An 18,026-nucleotide genomic window follows, 5' to 3' on the forward strand; every position below is an offset into this window, starting at 1 on the left:
GGTATCTTCAGGTAAGCTGGGAGTGGTTTGGGGGAAGGGAATAAAGCCGGAAATATCACATGGCTTTTTGAGAGGATGAAATGAGATGTGTCTGGATAGAGCCTAACACCATGCTGGGCACAGAGCATGTCTGTCTCCTTGCACACTCCCTCTGCTCAAGGAAGGGGCAAGGAGAACAGTGACTTCCCCCGTTCCAAGCTCTTCTCTGTTATTGCCATTATTGCCAGGTACCAGACATAGGCTTCAAAACCATCAAGACTCAAAGGATACAGAAAGTGGAAATCTGGAGAGGCAAAAGACAGAATTTTGCTACTTTATCACAGAAAGAACGGAATCCAAAGAGATCATCCTGCTCAGTCCCTCACCTCAAGGAAGGCAGGCCTCCACTACATGAGGGAGACGCTTATGTTTGTGCAGAATCCCAGACTAGTTTTCATAGAGTATTCCTCAGGAAGTCTGACGCCAGTGTACTCCAGTGACTTCCTTTTTGTTTTGTTTTTGTTCTTTTGTTTTGTTTTGTTTTCTTTCTTCGGCTTTTTGGCCACCTGGTGGCATATGCAGTTCCTGGGCCAGGGATCAGATCTGAGCCTCAGTTGAGACCTATACTGCAGCTGAAGCAACACTGGATCCTTAAGCCACTGGACTGGGCCAGGGATCAAACCTGCATCCTGGCACTGCAGGCACAACACCAATCCTGTTGTGCCACAGCGGGAACTCCTCCAGTGATTTCTTAATCACTACATTACTACTGCACCAATCATCTAACATCAAGCTAATTTAAATCCTACTTGCTGCAAGGTTAAGCCTGCTCTCTGTTCACCTGCAGTGACCGAATCTGCAAACGAGAGGTCACGCTCTTCTAGATAAGAACTCTCAACCAACTTGCTTACAGTTGTGCTCTTCTCTGCATTAAATCCCAATTCTTTTGGCCTTGACTCATAAACCTAAAATTTAAAACTTTTTAAATGTGTTTTCATTCTCACAACTGCCTTTTATCGTCAAAATCCAGAGAAAGAGAAAGGACTTCAGTCAGAGTGACCAAACTACTGAGAGTAAAAAGAGAGCTGTAACTATATTTTGAGAACAAAATGACCCAGCTCTGCTCAAAGGGTCTGGGACTGTGCCAGTTGAAGCCTAAGTTCCACAGAGTCCCAGACCATGGCTGAGAAGGGAATGCAGGTCCAGAATAGGAAGTCTTACCTTCTGGGCTTGGGCAGGTTCGGTAAGCACAAGGGTGAAGAGGCCCAGGCAGATTTCCTCGTGTTGCGGGGGGCCTTTACATACCTGAGATAAGAGGAAAGAAAAAGCTAATTATCACTTATAGGAGGAAAGCTCTTAAACACAGTTGCTCCTAGAAAACTTGGGACTCAAGAATCAACTCTTTTTTTTTTTTTGCTTTTTAGGGCCGCAACCGCAGCATATACATGTTCCCGGGCTAGGGGTCCAATTGGAGCTACAACTGCTGGCCAGAGCCACAGCAACTTGGGATCCGAGCTGAGTCTGAGACATACAGCACATGCCGTATCCTTTAACCCACTGAGTGAGGCCAGGGATCAAACCTACAACCTCATGGTTCCTAGTCGGATTTCTTTCCGCTGTGCCACAACAGGAACTCCCAAGAATCAACTCTTAAATGTGATGACTTTCTTCTCCTAAAAGTAATGAGGCAGAGTTCCCACTATGGCACAACAAGATCGGCAGCGACTCGTGCCAGGACACAGGATCAATCCCAGGCCGGCAGAGTGGGTGGGTTAAAGGACCCCGCATTGCCACAGCTATGGCACAGGTTGCAACTATGGCATGGATCTGATCCCTAGCCCAGGAATGCCATATACCGCAGGGTGGCAAGAAAGAAAGAAAAGAAAGAAAAGAAAGAAAAGAAAGAAAAGAAAGAAAAGAAAGAAAAGAAAGAAAAGAAAGAAAGAAAAGAAAGAAAGAAAGAAAGAAAGAAAGAAAGAAAGAAAGAAAGAAAGAAAGAAAAAGAAAGAAAGAAAGAGAAAATTACAGGACATCTGTTTTAGGAGAGAGGTGGAGGGAAGGGATGGATCCAAACTCCAAGGCTTGATGAAGCAGAAAATAAAAAGAATGTTTAAAGTGAGGGGGAGGAATGCCCATCATGGCTCAGCAGTTAATGAATCTGACTAGCATCCATGAGGACGCAGGTTCAATCCCTGGCCTCACTCAGTGGGTTAAGGATCTGGCATTGCTGTGAGCTGCAGTGTAGGTAGCAGATGTGGCTCGGATCCCACGTTGCTGTGGCTGTGGCTGTGGCTGTGGCATAGGCTGGCGGCTATAAGCTCCGATTCCACCCATAGCCTGGGAACCTCCATATGTCATGGGTGTAGCCCTAGAAAGACAAAAAAATAAAAATAAAATGGGGGGGGGGATTCTACTCCACATCTTTACCAGAACTTAACAGACTTCAGTAGAGAGGGAGCTGCAAAGAGTCATTCGTAGAGTAACAAACGCACCTCCCAAGTCAAGACCTTGGGCAAATCATTGAACCTTTGATATCTGTAAGATGAAGTCTTAATAATTATTAATAATAAGTAGGAAATACTTACTGAACGTTCACTATGTGCCAGAAATTGGCCTTCACATGTACTATTTTAAATCCTTTCAACCTCACAGATTAAGAAATGTAAAAGACCAAACATGTGAGAATGATCTGTAGAGAAAAAAGCCACTACAGAACTATGAGTTATTTTTTCAAGTTGCTAAAGTCATCTAAGGCTCCAAGACATGGGACTCCCACATGGAGAAAGAGAGGAGTTGGGAAATCTGGTTCGGGAAACCAAGACATTAACTTCAATCCCTTAATTCCTAGCCACTGAAGCCTTGCCAGCTTTCTGAGCATGTCTGAGAGCTTTCAAAGAAGCAGAAATGGGAGTTCCCGTCATGGCACAGCAAAAATGAATCCGACTAGGAACCATGAGGTTGCAGGTTTGATCCCTGGCCTCGATCAGGGGGTTAAGGATCTGGCATTGTCATGAGCTGTGGTGTAGTTCGAAGATGCGGTTTGGATCTGGCATGGCTGTGGCTGTGGCGTAGGCCAGCAGCTACAGCTCCAATTGGATCCCTAGCCTAGAAACCTCCACATGCCAGGGGTGCAGCCCTAAAAAGACAAAAAGACCAAAAAAAAAAAAAAAGGCAACAGAAATGGGCACGGGGAGAGTATAATACTCACGTAGGCATTGAGGGCATCATTGGCCTCTCTCTCTGAGACCCCAGTGGTCATCGATGTCACAATGCTCATACATCTTTCCAACCTCTGCGAAGGGGTGAGAAAAAATTCAGATGCTTCAGACCACGACCTATGCAGTACTTCTAGCCCCAAAAGTTTTTTTAAGTTTTAGAGAAATCACATCCCATCTCTAGAACTAAACTACCTGTTTACAAGTCAAGTTAACACAGGGATATAATCAGCAAAATTCAGAATGTGTAAACCATGACAGGCTTCCTGGTTTCTAAATTACAAGGAAAAAAGCAGGGTTGGGGGGGGAACCTATGTGTTAAAAGAGGTTTAAGGGGAGTTCCCGTCGTGGCTCAGCAGTTAATGATCCCAACTAATATCTGTGAGGATGCAGTGTTGATCCCTGGCCTCGCTCAGTGGATCAAGGACCTGGCGTTGCTGTGAGCTGTAGTGTAGGTCGCAGATGTGGCTCAGATCCCATGTTGCTGTTGCTGTGGCATAGGCTGGAAGCTACAGCTCCAATTCGACCCCTAGCCTGGGAACCTCCATATGTTACGGGTGCAGCCCTAAAAAGACAAAGAAAAAAAAAAAAAAAGAGGCTTAAGGGAGTTCCCTGGTGGCCTAGTGGTTAAGGATTTGGCATTGTCACTGCTGTGGCTCGCGCCACTGCTGTGGCTCCAGTTCAATCCCTGGCCCAGGAACTTCTGCATGCCATGGGTGCAGCCAGGGGAAAAAAAAGAGGCTTAAGATTATAACTCATTGAGTACGAGTCCATGCTGATAGAAAGATTCATACATACATAATTAGTAAAGAAGGGGAAGCTCTCCCTTACCCGGATGCCAACTAATAAGTTAAGAAGGAATGATAAGTAATAACTGATTCAGCCAAATATCATCAATGGCTGCTAAAACTGAAGGTGAAACTTTTACAAGATATTTACATAGGTTCAAAATACCGATTAATCACAAAAGGAAAATAACTGTAGGAAATCCTGGAGGATACCATCTTAACCAAGCAATTAGTTAATAGCCCAAATAATGAGACAAGAGTTTCCTTGTGGCACAGCGGGTTAAGGATCCGGCATTGTCAGAGTTCCCATTGTGTCTCAGTGGTTAATGAATCCAAGTAGTATCCATGAGGACTAGGATTCAATCCCTGGCCCTGCTCAGTGAGTTAAGGATCTGGCGTGAGCTATGGTGTAGGTCACAGACACAGCTTGGATCCCAAGTTGCTGTGGCTCTAGTGTAGGCTGGCAGCTACAGATTTGATTTGACCCCTTGTCTGGAAACCTCCATGTGCTGTAAAAAGACAAAAAAAAAGGATCCAGCATTGTCACTGCAGCAATGCAGGTTTGATCCAATCCCAAATAACAAAACAGACAGCTGACACACTCACCTCTGATATGATTCACTGAAATAGCTGTAACACCCCTTCATGGTTTTTCTGCTCAAAAGGAATAATCTGCCTAATCATGAAGATATTTCAGACAACCCAAATTGAGATTCTAAAAAATAACTGGCCCGTCAAAGTATTTAAGGTGATGGACACAGATGAGAATTAAAACAGTACACCTAAATTCGATGAGCCTGGACTGCTACAATGGACATTATTAGGACAAATGGTAAAATAGGAATATGTACTCTAAGTAACAGTAAACTATTGATGTTAAATATCCCAATTTAAGTAACAAAACAGGGATTATGTAACAGGAGATCCTTGTTCTTAGGAAATACTCACTGAAGTATTTATTTATTTATTTATTTATTGTCTTTTTGCCATTTTTTGGGCTGCTCCCGCGGCATGTGGAGGTGCCCAGGCTAGGGGTCGAATTGGAGCTGCAGCCACTGGCCTGCGCCAGAGCCACAGCAACGCGGGATCCGAGCCGCATCTGCGACCTACACCACAGCTCACGGCAATGCCGGATTGTCAACTCACTGAGCAAGGGCAGGGACCGAACCTGCAACCTCATGGTTCCTAGTTGGATTCGTTAACCACTGCGCCACGACGGGAACTCCCTCACTGAAGTGTTTCACTCTTAAGTGGCATTCTGGCTGCAACTTAACTCTCAAAATGTTAAAATAATGTTAGGAGTTCCCTGGTGGCTCAGTGGGTTAAGGATCTGGCATTGTCACTGCTATGGCTCAGGTTGCTGCTATAGCATGGATTCATCCCTGGCCTGGGAACTTCCACTTGCTGCAGGTGGGGCAAAAAAAAAAAAAAAAGTATATAGAGAAATAATGAAAAAGCAGATGTGGCAAATATTAATAATTGGTGAATCTAGTAAAAGGTATATGATTTACTTTTGTAAGTATTTAATAAAACAGTTACTAAAAATTAAAGAGACATACCAACTGAATGCAACAAATATGTGGTCCTTGTTTGATTACAGAGTTGAACAAACCAATTATAAAAAGAATTTGAGATGACCGATCTGAACACTGCCTATTTTATTACAATAAGGAATTATTGTTAATTTTTTTGGTATGATACTGAGCTATGCTAAATTTTAAAAAGTCCATCTCTCATAGACAACATGTATATGAAGTACCTACAGATGAAATGACAGCTTGGATTTGCTTCAGTAAAATCCAAAGGAGACCGAGAGAGAGAAAACAAGACTGCCTTCTGCTAAAAAATACTGAAGCAGAGTGATGGCTCCAGGGAGATTATACTATTCTCTCTACTTTTTTAATGTTTGAAATATCCCCCCAAAGAGTTAAAAAACAAACTTTAAAAAGAAAATGAGTGTAGGAAAGAAAAGGACTAATGGAGAACAAAAGGACAAAATGAAACCTTCCAGGTTCTCTGGTCAAACAAAGGTGAGGAGAGGTCAGGAAAGCCCATCCAAGAACCAACCTGAATTTCAAAGGTGAACTAACTCGGCATGTGCTCAACACTCTAAAAGATCTTAGTCACTGATCCTGTTTGAAGCATTAAATACTAAACACTGAGAAAATCGTGACGAAATGCACCTCATGTGAAGTCAATGGAGCCTCTCCACTATCACCACCTAAACTACTTCCTGAGTCTTTTAAAATTTTATCTGGAGGATTAGCCCCAAAACCGTTTTAAGAAAACCACCTCCCAATCCCCAGTGAGGATGATGCTAGCAAAACAGGGACAAAGGCAGGCGATTTACTCCCCCCAACCCCATATATAGGTCATCACCAAACGTCTTATTGAAAACTACTGCAACATTGTGAAGAAGCGAGAAATGAGGACAGCAGGAAAGAGGACAAGGAATAAAAGACAATCATGTTTCTCCTTTGACCATCACCTGAGGTTGCCTACATCCGTCCCTATCTAAGAGCAGAGGCGGACCTGAGTGGTCAGGCAAGGAGCTCCCACAGCCTAAAAAACTCAACTGAAATTAAGTCTAAAGCCACTCAGGGTTGACAGTGTCACCTCCCTACATCAGGGCTGACTATCCTCAAATTAGGTCAGATCAGGGTGCTTCGCCTTAATCAACAGCGCCTGCGACTTGTGAACAGGAGCTGTGAGATCACATGAAAGCCGAGCTGTAAATCTCACAACCCACCTCTCCCACAAACCCTGAGCTCCATCATTACCCGGTCCAGCTCCTACATAATAACGGATGGGAAGAAAAAAACCTCAGGTCGTATTTTGTGTGTGTGTTTTTGTCTTCTTTGGAGGGCCGTACGCGCGGCATATGTAGGTTCCCAGGCTAGGGGTCAAATCGGAGCTGTAGCTCCCGGCCTACGCCATAGCCACAGCCACAGCCACGCAGAATCTGAGCCACTGAGCCGCAAAGGGAACTCCGTCAGGTTGTATTTTTTCTTTTTAAATCTTACCCTTCTCCACTTAAGATAGTTATCATGGGAGTTCCCGTCGTGGCGCAGTGGTTAACGAATCCGACTAGGAACCATGAGGTTGCGGGTTCGGTCCCTGCCCTTGCTCAGTGGGTTAAGGATCCGGCGTTGCCGTGAGCTGTGGTGTAGGTTGCAGACGCGGCTCGGATCCCGCGTTGCTATGGCTCTGGCGTAGGCCGGTGGCTACAGCTCCGATTCAACCCCTAGCCTGGGAACCTCCATATGCCGCGGGAGTGGCCCAAGAAATAGCAACAACAACAACTACAAAAAAAGACAAAAGGCAAAAAAAAAAGATAGTTATCAGACTGGAAGATGAGTTCCTCCAGTGGCTAAATCCAGGCTGTTCTTGCTGGGAGCTCTGGAGGGCCCTGCTTACCTAGCCTCTGTTAGCAAGCAGTTTCAGGGTGGGCGGAAGACGGGGAACAAAAGCACAGCACTCTAAAACCCTGGATATGAGTGGAGAAATCTCTGCTGAACCCACAGAGATGCAAGAGAAGTCAACTGAGGAGCCAACCCACAAGCGCAGAATAGAAAGAGCCCTCCTCCACTTGCTGGCCTTGGGCGAATCTTAGGTGAGTTATTTAATTCACTACTTAACTTACTAAAACTTACTTATCCCTTTATTTACAGTGACCTGGTTTTCTTATCTGAAAAAGAGAGATCAAGCCTGTATCACAAGGTTGCTCTGAGGATTCAACAAGATAACCTATGTAAGAGCACCTAGCTTAGGGCCTCAGTTGAATCAGACTCTATTCCACTTGTGAAAAAGATCAGCCACCACACAACTAAATCCATGAGGACCAGATCACCCTACGCCCCATGCCACTACTTCTAAAGGCATGTCCTCAAAGATTCCTAAACACCGAGCCCTCCTGCTACAGGACATGGGTAAATCCCTCGCCAGGTTGGAAAGCTTCCTCTCCTACTTTTGCCTTCTAGGAGAGAAAAGGAAAAAGAACAGGAGACGGGGAGGAGGCCTGACAGATGAACCCAAGATCCTTGTGCAAAGCTGGACACACAGCCCCTTGGGCTGGCCTCATTTCTGGCTGTGATGTAACACACAGAGACCTTGGGCTGAACCAGGTTTCTCTAGGCCCCTCCGCAATATTCTCAGCTCCACTCAGAGGCCTGAGTCAATTCTATGGGTCACTGCCCAGCCAGGAAAGGAAAGTGGCCTCTTGGAACTGAGAGTCCCAGAATTTGGATTCGCGGAAAGGAGCAACGAGGAAAGAAATGTGAGGGTCAATCCTTCCAAGGAAAAAGAAGTACAAAAGATGCTGCTTTTCCTCGACTACATACATTACTTTTCCAGAGATGAGCGAGCCGATTAGTCAGAGGGACTGAAGGACCACATCTCCTCAAAGAGGGCTGCAAGAAGCCTGATCCCTACAATCAAGCAGCAGTACTCCTCTCCCCGCCCCACCCCCGCCAGTCTCCAGAGGCCCTTAGTCAAGATGGAATCACACATGCAGTTGCCAACAATTGCTGGCAGAAGAATAACTCTGTTCAGAGTAAGCCCTCCATGACTGCATTTCAGAGAGCGGAGTAAATACTGACCATCTCTAGGAGCTTCTGAAATAAGTTTTCTTGTACTAAGACGATCTGACCATGCTTTCCATGACAGCAGCAGTGGATGGCGTCGAGGTGGTATGTTCGTGAAGCTGGAGACTGAAGTCCCAAGATTGCTCTAACCTCTCAGTTTCCCCTCCCTCCTCCAGGTGAAGGTACAGTTTGATAAAAACTATATATTAAATACTGCCCCCTTATGGGAAGTCAGTGGCTTTAAGGGACTAAAATCCAATGGCTTCAGGAAAAGGTATGATCTGACCTACAAAATCCCCAAGGACCACATTAGTAAAGAGTTACGGGGAGTTCCTATCGTGGCTCACTGGTTAACGAATCCAACTAGGAACCATGGGGTTGCGGGTTCGATCCCTGCCCTTGCTCAGTGGGTTAACGACCTGGCATTGCCGTGAGCTGTGGTGTAGGTCGCAGATGAGGCTCGGATCCCACGTTGCTGTGGCTCTGGCGTAGGCTGGCAGCTACAGCTCCGATTAGACCCCTAGTCTAGGAACCTCTATATGCCGAGGGAGCAGCCCAAGAAATGGCAAAAAGACAAAAAAAAAAAAAAAAGAGTTACGGGAGTTCTCATCAGGCTCAGGGGTAATGAACCTGACTAGTTCCATGAGGACAAGGGTTCCATCCCTGGGTTAAGGATCCAGTGTTTGCTGTGGCTGTCATGTAGGCCGGCAGCTGCAGTTCCAATTTGACCCCTAGTCTGGTAACTTCCATATGCCTCGAGTGAGGCTCTAAAAAGCAAAGAAAAAAAAGAGTTACTGAACAAACTGGGTTCCAACTCTTCTACAACCAAGAGCCACTTGCATGTGAAATGAGAATTCAAGGAGAAAAATTAGTGACTCAAAGCTCATTCCCTGGAGAATCCTCACAGATTGAATGTGAATTATTCCTTGGAGAAAACCTGGAAGGGACATACCTCTAACAAAAGGCAACCCCGAGACCTGTCCATAGCTTAAAAGGAAATTTTAACTTGTTTGAGCCACAGCTCCAACTTTTAGCCTGACTTCAAAGTGGACTGAGTCCTTCTCCACAGAGAATGACTGGGAGCTGGGAAGGCTTGTGAGACTAGGGGTTTCGTGTTCAAAATGCCTCCCATCTTTGGCACTATTTTTATCTTATTCTCCAAAACTAGATGCGGATGGGCAAGAATTTCTCCTTCAAAGAGAGGAACAGGGCCAAAGAGCAGAAAGGATACAACAAATGCTCCCTTGGGCATGTACAAGTCACAGTCCCTGCTTGGATGCTCTTCACCAGCGCGTCATACTCTAAAGGGCCTTTCCTCATCACGCCAGGCTATAAGGACCACAGTCTCTTCACTACCTCACTGGGTTTTGGGTTTTTTTTTTGTCTTTTTTTGTTGTTGTTGTTATTGTTGTTGTTGCTATTTCTTGGGCCGATCCCGCGGCATATGGAGGTTCCCAGGCTAGGGGTTGAATCGGAGCTGTAGCCACCGGCCTACGCCAGAGCCACAGCAACGCGGGATCCGAGCCACGTCTGCAACCTACACCACAGCTCACGGCAACGCCGGATCCTTAACCCACTGAGCAAGGGCAGGGACCGAACCCGCAACCTCATGGTTCCTAGTCGGATTCGTTAACCACTGCGCCACGACGGGAACTCCGGTTTTGGGGTTTTTTTAACCTTCCTTGTGAGTGTGTTAACTCAGTCTTTAAATCGTAAGCTCCAGAAGGCAGACCCTGGGTCTCCTTCATCCTTTTCCTTCAGACTCTGCACAAATATATATATATGTATATATATATATATATATACACACATACATACATACATATATACTTCTTTTTTTTTCTCCCCTCCAGAAAACCTCTGTGTTACTGTGGCAACAGGTGGGCCTATGTTGTGGAATATAACCAAGCCAGAACCAGCAGAGATCAGCCAACATCAAGTTTTGGTAACTTCTGTGTGCAGAGATCTGTGGGGAGACCCAGAGGAAGAAGCCCCTAAGTCTTGCCCTTAGAGACACTCTGGTCTCATGGGAACTGCATATATGGGGTTACAAACAGTGGCAAGGCTTGCTGGAAAAATTCAAAGGCAAAGGACAAAGGGCAAAGAAGGAAAGGGGGGATGCCGGGAAACATCTACACCGTGAAGGACAGCAGAAGAAAAAAAACAAGGCGATCCTCCCTCCCCCTTCTCTCTGGAAACAGTTGAAAGTTCACTCTCAGACAGTCCAAAAAAGCACGAAAATAAATCCTTCCTCTCTTTCCTGCTCCCCCTCTGCCATATCATTTTATTTTCTAGCAAACATACCACCACTCAGAAGAAGAGGATGCTGTCCTACTCTGTGTGTGCAAAAACAGGATGACCCTCTAGCAATCAGGATGGGGAATAAAAAGTTTCACCAACCCTTGGAGTCTTTTTCCTTCTACTCAAACTGGTGTAGGGAACAAAACAGTCAATGATTTTCTTGCCACAATTCTAGAGTTCCTGGGCTAGAACACGGGGCTCAGTAAATACTTTGACAATGACAGCGGCCACTTCTTAAAAAAGTGGATTGATATAAAGCACCAAGCAATCCAGGCAAAAGTCTTTTGTATTTGTTTTGGGAATACATTACAGTGTTTCTCCTTTTAGAAGCACTGTTTTATGTTCCTAATTATATTGACCTTGGCTGATAAAAACAACAGCAGAAACAACCTTTGATTCATCTAAATGCACAAAGAATTACAGGGAGAAGCATGATGGGAAGCCAGGCTGTGAGTAGACATTTGCTGATGGATAATCAGCAAAGTTGCTATCCAGGCATTTCTTGATTCACAAAGTACATTTTTGCACCTAGGTTCCACCATCTTGTATCTGAACCAACTTTTTTTTTTTTTTTCAAATCTAAACTATGAATTCCACCTATCAGCCTGCCCACCCTCTAGTATCTGATAGAGAGCAGTAACAAAATCAGAAGCAGGGAAATGGCCAGTGAAGAGCCAGAGCCTATTACCTGACTCATCCTGTCCCTGGATAGCCACTGGGTTGAATGTATTAGGTCTTACAAACCTAAGGGATAAGGGATAAGTGATCAACTCTGGGTTGTCAGACAGGGCAAGGGCCAGTGGGGGAGGGGAGGGTCAATTATTCAGTAGTCTAAAATCCTGATTCAAACCCACTCCGTCGCCTCACCCTATCCCCTTTTTCAGCAGCTATGTGTTCTCTCCTTTATGGAGGTATGACCTGGTTTTGAAAGAGTCCCCTACGTCCTATGCCCCGCTCGCCCCACTGCTGTAGTAACTAAACACAACGCACTCTTCCTAAGTCTTCACTCATTCTAAACGTCCAGTGAACATCACTGACAATTGTGCCTACATGAAATCAATACTATCTCACAGAAGGGTCCAATGTCTGTCTGCAAGCTTCTGTCTGCCACCACCCTCCCCCAGACCCCTATACAGACATACATTACTTCTCAATATATGACCTAAGACTGAAACAGGGTAAATATTCAGAATAGCTGTGGCCTGTATTCGGAAAAGGCTATCAAAAATAAATTCGGTAGATCTGGATGCTGCATCTCTTCCTCATCAACACCCCCCCACCCCATTTTCACACCACTGGCTGCTGTTGCTATGACAACCTGCCCAGGAAGTTGGCCCACACTTCTTCCTTCAGGACCAGGAAGTCTGGAGCAGTGTTTGTGTGGCCTTAGAAAAAACTTGAAGGCCTCCTCCCCCACCCCCACCCTATATCCGCTCCAGTATCCCTCCTCAACCCCATTTCTTAACTCCCTTCCCCACCCCCCACACCTACCTCCTCTAACTCATCCTTGGCATCCAAACTGGTAGAAAGTAGCAGCCTCCCCCCTCCTGGGGCTCCTGCTCCCGCTCCTCCTCCACCTCCCGCTGCTCCCGAAGCAGCTGCTGCTGCTGCCCCCTTTCCCTTCTGTAACTCCATGGCTGCAGCCAGGAGACGGGAAAAGGCCAGGGAGTGGATGGATGGGAAATCCTAGAAATGAGGAATTTAGGATTGCCAGGGACAGGAGGGACAAGTGGGGGACGGGAAGGACAGGGTCCCTGGCCTCTCTACTCCTCCCTCCTCTCCGAAAGGCCGCTCCCGTGCAGGAGGCGAAGGAGGACGGGCCTCTGGGTGCTGCCTCTGGAGTGGCAGTGCTGAGGAAACGCCGTTAGCTCCTAAGTATGCTGGGGTAAGGGTCTGCGCCCCTACGGAAGGGTGGGAGAGGCTTCTGTCCCTGAAGAAGTGCAAGGGGGAGCCCTCTCTGGCTTCTGACCCTAAGAGAAGCAAGGAAAATCCTAAGTTTCTGCCTCAGGAGGTGGGGGAAAAGAGGAGTCCTGCGCCTGAAGCAGGGAATAGGAAACCTTCCTGGCTGGTGCCCCAAGGATTGGGGAGCGAGGTTCCTTTGGATCCGGCCCCCAGGGGGTGAGGGTGAAGCAGTAAGCGCTATGGGAGGACACGGAGGACAAGCTTCTCCCTACACCACACAGAGGCGGCCATGGTGGAAGGGCGGGGGGGTGGGAAGGCTGAGGGCGACGGCGGGGGAGGGGAAGGAATCGTGGAGGCCCGCGCCGGAAGTGAGCCGACGCGGTCCCTGGCCTCCGCCAATAGAGGCTTCCGCGGTGGCGCTGAGACTCGAAGGAATAGGCCGACGTCGGCCCCAGGGCCTTCTCCCCGGCTGCCAATGGTATTGAGCAGAAGAGAGACTGAGTTGATGGACAACCAGACTACCCAATAGCATCCCTTCTTTGCTCTCAGAGGGCGGGACAGAACGACTTCCCGGAGGTGGGGTGTGAGTGCGAGATGATCAGGAAGGAGAGGCTGCGCCTGCGTATATTGACGCGCACGCGCGGCGCCCGTCTTCACCCTCCCTCATTCTGAAGTTGGGGTGGGTACAGAAACCGGGGCACTAGTCCTAGGTGGCTTTGGGAAGCCCGAAACCTAGCTACGAATTGACAGTGCGGGGCCGGGGAGCGAAGCCTTGACCCTTAAGCGGTCCCAGAGCAAATGTCATCGGATAGTATGGCGCCAGCTCCTGGAGCTAAGAGTGCATCACGCAAGCAAGTGTAGGCGCTCACGCAAGTGCAGTTTTTCGCCAGAGGTTGCAAAAAAAAAAAAAAAAAAGTGCATAGACCCACTTTGCCCACCAAATCATTAGAATCGTGCACTGATTCATTATTGGCTTCTGGAAGCTCTGTATTGTCCTGTTTTATCTGCGTTAGTGTCAGCATTTGCCCCCAGCAACCCGGCTGCAGAAGCTTGTTTCTGACATTCATTCGTTTCCCTCCCATATTCAACCACTTTTTTCTTAAAAAAGCCTCTGTGAGTTCCTTTGTGACCCAGCGAGTTAAGGGTCCAGCATTGTCAATGCAGCAGATCAGGGGTCCCTACTGTGGGTGGGGTTCAATCCCTGGCCTGGGAACTGCCACATGCCTCAGGCGTGGCACCAAAAAAAAAAAAAAAAAGGCTCTGGAATTTGTTCTTCTCTAGCCTATGTACATGTGTATATATGATACATCCCTAGGGATTTAATGGATTCCAGTCCATTCAACATCCTGCTACTTCTCTAATTATACTAAACAACCCTCTCAGATACCTTCTAAATTTCCCAAATTCTCAGTAAACTTACCCGATTCACCCCTACCTAATCAGCATAAGTCTCCCAAGACATTTTTTTAAATTCCTATGATTAGGAGTTCTCTTGTGGTGAGGCAGGTTAAGGATCCCTCGTTTTCACTGCAGCAAATCAGCTGCTGCCTGGGAACTTCCAAGAGCCACTGGGTGTGGTTTATAAATAAATAAATTCAACTCCTATAATTTAAAAAAACCTGTAATTAAAACTCACTACAGAAATTTAAACATTAGGAGTTCCGGTCTTGGCGCAGTGGTTAACGAATCCGACTAGGAACCATGAGGTTGAGGGTTCGGTCCCTGCCCTTGCTCAGTGGGTTAACGAACTGAAGTTGCCGTGAGCTGTGGTGTAGGTTGCAGACGCGGCTTGGATCCAGCGTTGCTGTGGCTCTGGTGTAGGCCGGCGGCTACGGCTCCGATTAGACCCCTAGCCCGAGAATCTCCATATGCCACGGGAGCGGTCCAAGAAATAGCAAAAAGACAAAAAATAAATAAATAAATAAAATTAAAAAAAAATAAAAGTTAAAAAAAAATTCAAACATTAAAGAAGTGAATCTTCTTTTTCCCCTTTGACCCCATCCAATCTCATTTCTCTTAAGTCATCAGTGACACTAATTTATGTAGATCTTTCTCTACTTTTTCAAACATACATAAACACATATCCACAGTTTATGTCTTGGGTTGTTTTTATTTGTTTTTTAACAAAAATGAAATTATGTTTTACAATTTCTTGCCTCTTGCAGTGACCCAAGCCACTGCAGTGACAATGCCAGTAACAACCCACTGCTCCAAAAGAATTAAAAGAATTAAAAGATTTCTTAAATAGGAGTTCCCATGGTGGTGCAGTGGAAACGAATCTGACTAGGAACCATGAGGTTGTGGGTTCAATCCCTGGCCTCGCTCAGTGGGTTAAGGATTCAGCGTTGCCATGAACTGTCGTGTGGGTCACAGACACAGCTCGGATCTGGCGTTGCTGTGGCTGTGGTGTAGACTGGCATCTACTTAATAGCCGAGCCCAGGAACCTCCCTATGCCGTGGGTGCGGCCCTAAATGGACAAAAGACAAAAAAAAATTAATTAAATGCATATAGAAATCATAATGCAAAGATGGATGAATTGGACTTCATTAAAATTAAGAACTGTTGGAGTTCCTGTTGTGGCTCAGGGGGTTAAGAACCTGACTAGTATCCATGAGGATTCCGGTTTGACCCCTGGTCTCACTCACTGGGTTAAGGATCTGGTGTTGCTGCAAGCTTCAGTGTAGGCGTGGATTTGACTTGGATCTGGTGTTGCTGTGGCTGTGATGTGGGCCAGCAGCTGCAGCTCTGATTCAGTTCCTAGCCTGGGAAGTTCCATACGCTGCAGGTGTGGCCCTAAGAAGACCAAAAAAAAAAAAAAAAAAAAGGAACTGTTGTGCTTGCTTTGGCTGTACATATACTAAAATTGGAAGGATACAGAGAATATTAGCATGGCCCCTGTACAAGGATGGCACGCAAATTCATAAAGCCTTAACTTTTTTTTTTTTTTTTTGGTTTTTAGGGCTGCACCTGGGGCATATGGAAGTTCCCAGGCTTGGGGTCAAATCTGAGCTGCAAATGCGGGCCTTCACCATAGCCACAGCAATGCAGGATCTGAGTTGAGTCTTCACCCTACGCCACAGCTCCATGCCAACGCTGGATCCTTAACCCACTGAATGAAGCCAGGGGTTGAACCTGTATCCTCATGGATACTAGTCAGGTGCTCTGCTAAGACAGTAGATCTTAAAAGTTTTCACCGTAAGAAAAAAACTGTATAATTCTGTATGGTGATGGATATTCATTAGACTTATTGTGATTATTTTCCAATGTATAAAAATATTGAATCATTATGTTGTAATCTGAAACATATATGTATATATATATATATATACAAATATATATATTATAAGTCAATTATCTCAACTGGCAGGGGTAGGAGGGTTGGGGGAGGCTGTGGTCCCCTGAGAACAGGATCCTGGGGAATTTTAGAGGTGGTATAGGGAAGGGCTGGAGATAGAAGAGACAGATTTAACATGGAACTGATGAAGCTTAGGCTTCAGAGCTACTCATTTGCACTAATTGCTTGCAAGGCCCTGGAGAGGGTCTAGCAGTGTGCTCACATGTGTTTGTAAAATTGGCAAAAGTGAGATATTGGAGCTGTAATTTGCTAAGACCACTCTGTTTCCACTCTGGGCCCACTGCAAGCTTTCCCTTCTGTTGTGCAGTATGAGAGTGGCCACAGGCATTTTGGTGATCTAGTTGAGGTAAAGTTTAGTTAGGAATGCATTTTGCTTGAGTTCAGTGAGATAGATTTACATAGTTTGCAGTCATTTTCTTTCTTTCTTTCTTTTTTTGTCTTTTTGCCTTTTCTAGGGCCGCTCCCATGGCATATGGAAGTTCCCCGGCTAGGAGTCCCATCGGAGCTGCAGCCACCGGCCTACATCCCAGCCACAGCAACACGACAACGCCGGATCCTATAACCCACTGAGCAAGGCCAGGGATTGAACCTGCAGGGACCTTCCCCACAGCTCACGACAACGCCGGATCCTATAACCCACTGAGCAAGGCCAGGGATTGAACCTGCATTCTCATGGTTCCTAGTCAGATTCGTTAACCACTGAGCCACGACGGGAACTCCTGCAGTCGTTTTCATACACAGTTATTGCTAACCATTTCCATGTAGGAATGGCCTTCAGCAGTACTCTCCCATAGGCTCATCCAGCATTACGACAGGTACAGGGTCAGAGGCTATACATACATAGGATGTGAACAGATCCTTTACGTGGAGCACTGGAGGCACTTGGTCAATAGAGGAGAAGCAAGATTTGAAATATACAGAGCCAGAAACTAGTCTATGGAAAATCCTTCCCATCACCAGATGTGTAAAATTGTAACAGAAGAATTCAGCTTTCATGGATACCTAATCAAAACAGAAGTTCTTGGTTGCAAATGTGGCTCAAATCTGGCATTGCTGTGGCTGTGGTGTAAGATGGCACCTGCAGCTCCAATTAGCCTGGGGAACTTTCATATGCCACAGGTGCGGCACCCCCCCAAAAAAAGAAGAATTAAAAAACAGAACTTCTATCAGGAATATACTCTGTTATCTGGTATATAATTACAAACATATCTTTTTTTCATTTTTTGATGAAAATTGTGCCAAATATACTTTATCATCAGAACTTTTGATGTAGGGAATAAACCTGCAGCAGTATTACAAACAGCAAATCCGTATATGAGGTTACGTCTTTATGTTTCTCCCTTACTGGTAATAAAAAATAACTTTCAGGAGTTCCCATCGTGGCACAGCAGAAACAAATCCAACTAGTATCCATGAGGATGGGGGTTCCATCCCAGGCGTTGCCCAGTGGGTTGGGGATATGGCATTGCCATGAGCTATGGTGTAGGTTGCAGACGCAGCTCGGATCCTGAGTTGCTGTGGCTGTGCTAGGCAAGTAGGTGTAGCTCTGATTTGACCCCTAGCCTGGGAACTTCCATGTACAGAGGGTTTGGCCCTAAAAAGCAAAACAAACAAAAAAAAAACCACACACACACACCAAAACCAAAACCAAAAAACCTTTCACTTAACTTTTCTAAGGGAAAGACTGGATTACCTTTCTATTTCCTCCATAGAAAAATGGTATCATAAAATCATTGCCATATGAAAAGGCAATCAAGGGATATGCAACAAGAGAAGTAGAACATAATATTACAGACATATGTTAGGCAGTTAATAAACATATTGTTATTTTTCCAAAAAAACAAACCCAATCAAAAAACGGGCAGAAGACCTAAATAGACATTTCTCCAAAGAAGACATACA

General features: G+C 45.8%; 1 protein-coding gene and 1 non-coding gene across 3 annotated transcripts in view; one reads left to right on the forward strand and one right to left on the reverse strand.

Moving 5' to 3' along the window:
• Positions 1 to 13,086, reverse strand: part of INTS3 (integrator complex subunit 3) — a 41,029-nt gene extending 27,943 nt beyond the window's left edge. Inside the window, exons 1-3 of one of the 2 annotated variants that reach the window (XM_047784552.1) lie at positions 12,358 to 13,086; positions 3,188 to 3,271; positions 1,201 to 1,284 (exon numbers count right to left, since the gene is read on the reverse strand). In XM_047784552.1, coding sequence (XP_047640508.1) covers positions 1,201 to 1,284; positions 3,188 to 3,271; positions 12,358 to 12,501 — 312 coding nt within the window. In that variant the 5' untranslated portion in view covers positions 12,502 to 13,086. The remainder of the gene's footprint in view (positions 1 to 1,200; positions 1,285 to 3,187; positions 3,272 to 12,357) is intronic. The other variant, XM_047784553.1, reaches the window with a different exon arrangement.
• A 2,516-nt stretch (positions 13,087 to 15,602) lies between these two features.
• On the forward strand, positions 15,603 to 15,709 carry LOC125130199 (U6 spliceosomal RNA). Its single transcript, XR_007135694.1, has one exon. It is a non-coding gene; the product is annotated as a U6 spliceosomal RNA (small nuclear RNA).
• Positions 15,710 to 18,026: the final 2,317 nt, after the last annotated feature.

The sequence above is a fragment of the Phacochoerus africanus genome, chromosome 6, assembly GCF_016906955.1.
Source record: "Phacochoerus africanus isolate WHEZ1 chromosome 6, ROS_Pafr_v1, whole genome shotgun sequence".
Classification (NCBI taxonomy): Eukaryota; Metazoa; Chordata; class Mammalia; order Artiodactyla; family Suidae; genus Phacochoerus; species Phacochoerus africanus.